Below are 700 nucleotides of genomic sequence, written 5' to 3' on the forward strand. Positions count from 1 at the left end.
GGTGCTCGGGGCCGCGGCTGCGCAAGCTGAGCTGGGGCCTGGCGGTGGCGCTGTGCGTGTGCGCGTCCTGGGCCGGCGCCACGCAGCTCGCCAGGCTGACCTTCCGGACCTTCGACGCGCCCTTCACGCTCACGTGGTTCGCCACCAGCTGGAACTGCGTCTTCTTCCCGCTGTACTACGCCGGCCACGTCTGCAAGGCGGCCGAGAGGCAGTCGCTGAAGCAGCGCTACAGGTAGGCGACCCGCGCGGATGCGCCCGGTGCGGGCTCGGGGACAGGCCCGCGGGACCTGCTGTGTCACTGGGGCCGGAACTCGAATTCTGCCGCCACCCCGGGTGGTGGGCGCCCGCGCCTCTGCCCACAGCCCTTCGGCCTGGGAGCTGTCTGTGTGAGACAGGAAGGGCCATCGTCCAGAATGGCCTGTGGTGGGCCCCAGAGAAGGTGGACGGGGGCCCCTCCAGCTCCCTTACCCTGGGGCTGGGGCGCCCACGGGAGTCGATGGAGCCAGGTGACTGGGCCGCTTCCTGCACCCACCTTCCCTCGGGTGGTCTCTGCCAAGCCCAAGACCGACTGTTCATTCCCCTTCCCCTCCCGACCCAAGCCACCTCCCTGTGGCCGTGTGCCACTCGGCCTGAATGTGTCAGCATCAGAGCGGTGTCTGGACCACGCTGATTTATTCTCACGTGGAGCCCACTGGCATGC

The 700-nt window shown here is 69.0% G+C and overlaps 1 protein-coding gene across 1 annotated transcript in view; it reads left to right on the plus strand.

Moving 5' to 3' along the window:
- SLC35F3 (solute carrier family 35 member F3) overlaps positions 1-700 on the plus strand; it is a 72,296-nt gene that overhangs the window by 19,979 nt on the left and 51,617 nt on the right. The window contains exon 5 of the mRNA XM_023519782.1: positions 3-232. Within this exon, the coding sequence (XP_023375550.1) occupies positions 3-232 (230 nt within the window). The remainder of the gene's footprint in view (positions 1-2; positions 233-700) is intronic.

This window comes from Pteropus vampyrus, unplaced genomic scaffold (assembly GCF_000151845.1).
Source record: "Pteropus vampyrus isolate Shadow unplaced genomic scaffold, Pvam_2.0 Scaffold237, whole genome shotgun sequence".
NCBI lineage: Eukaryota > Metazoa > Chordata > Mammalia > Chiroptera > Pteropodidae > Pteropus > Pteropus vampyrus.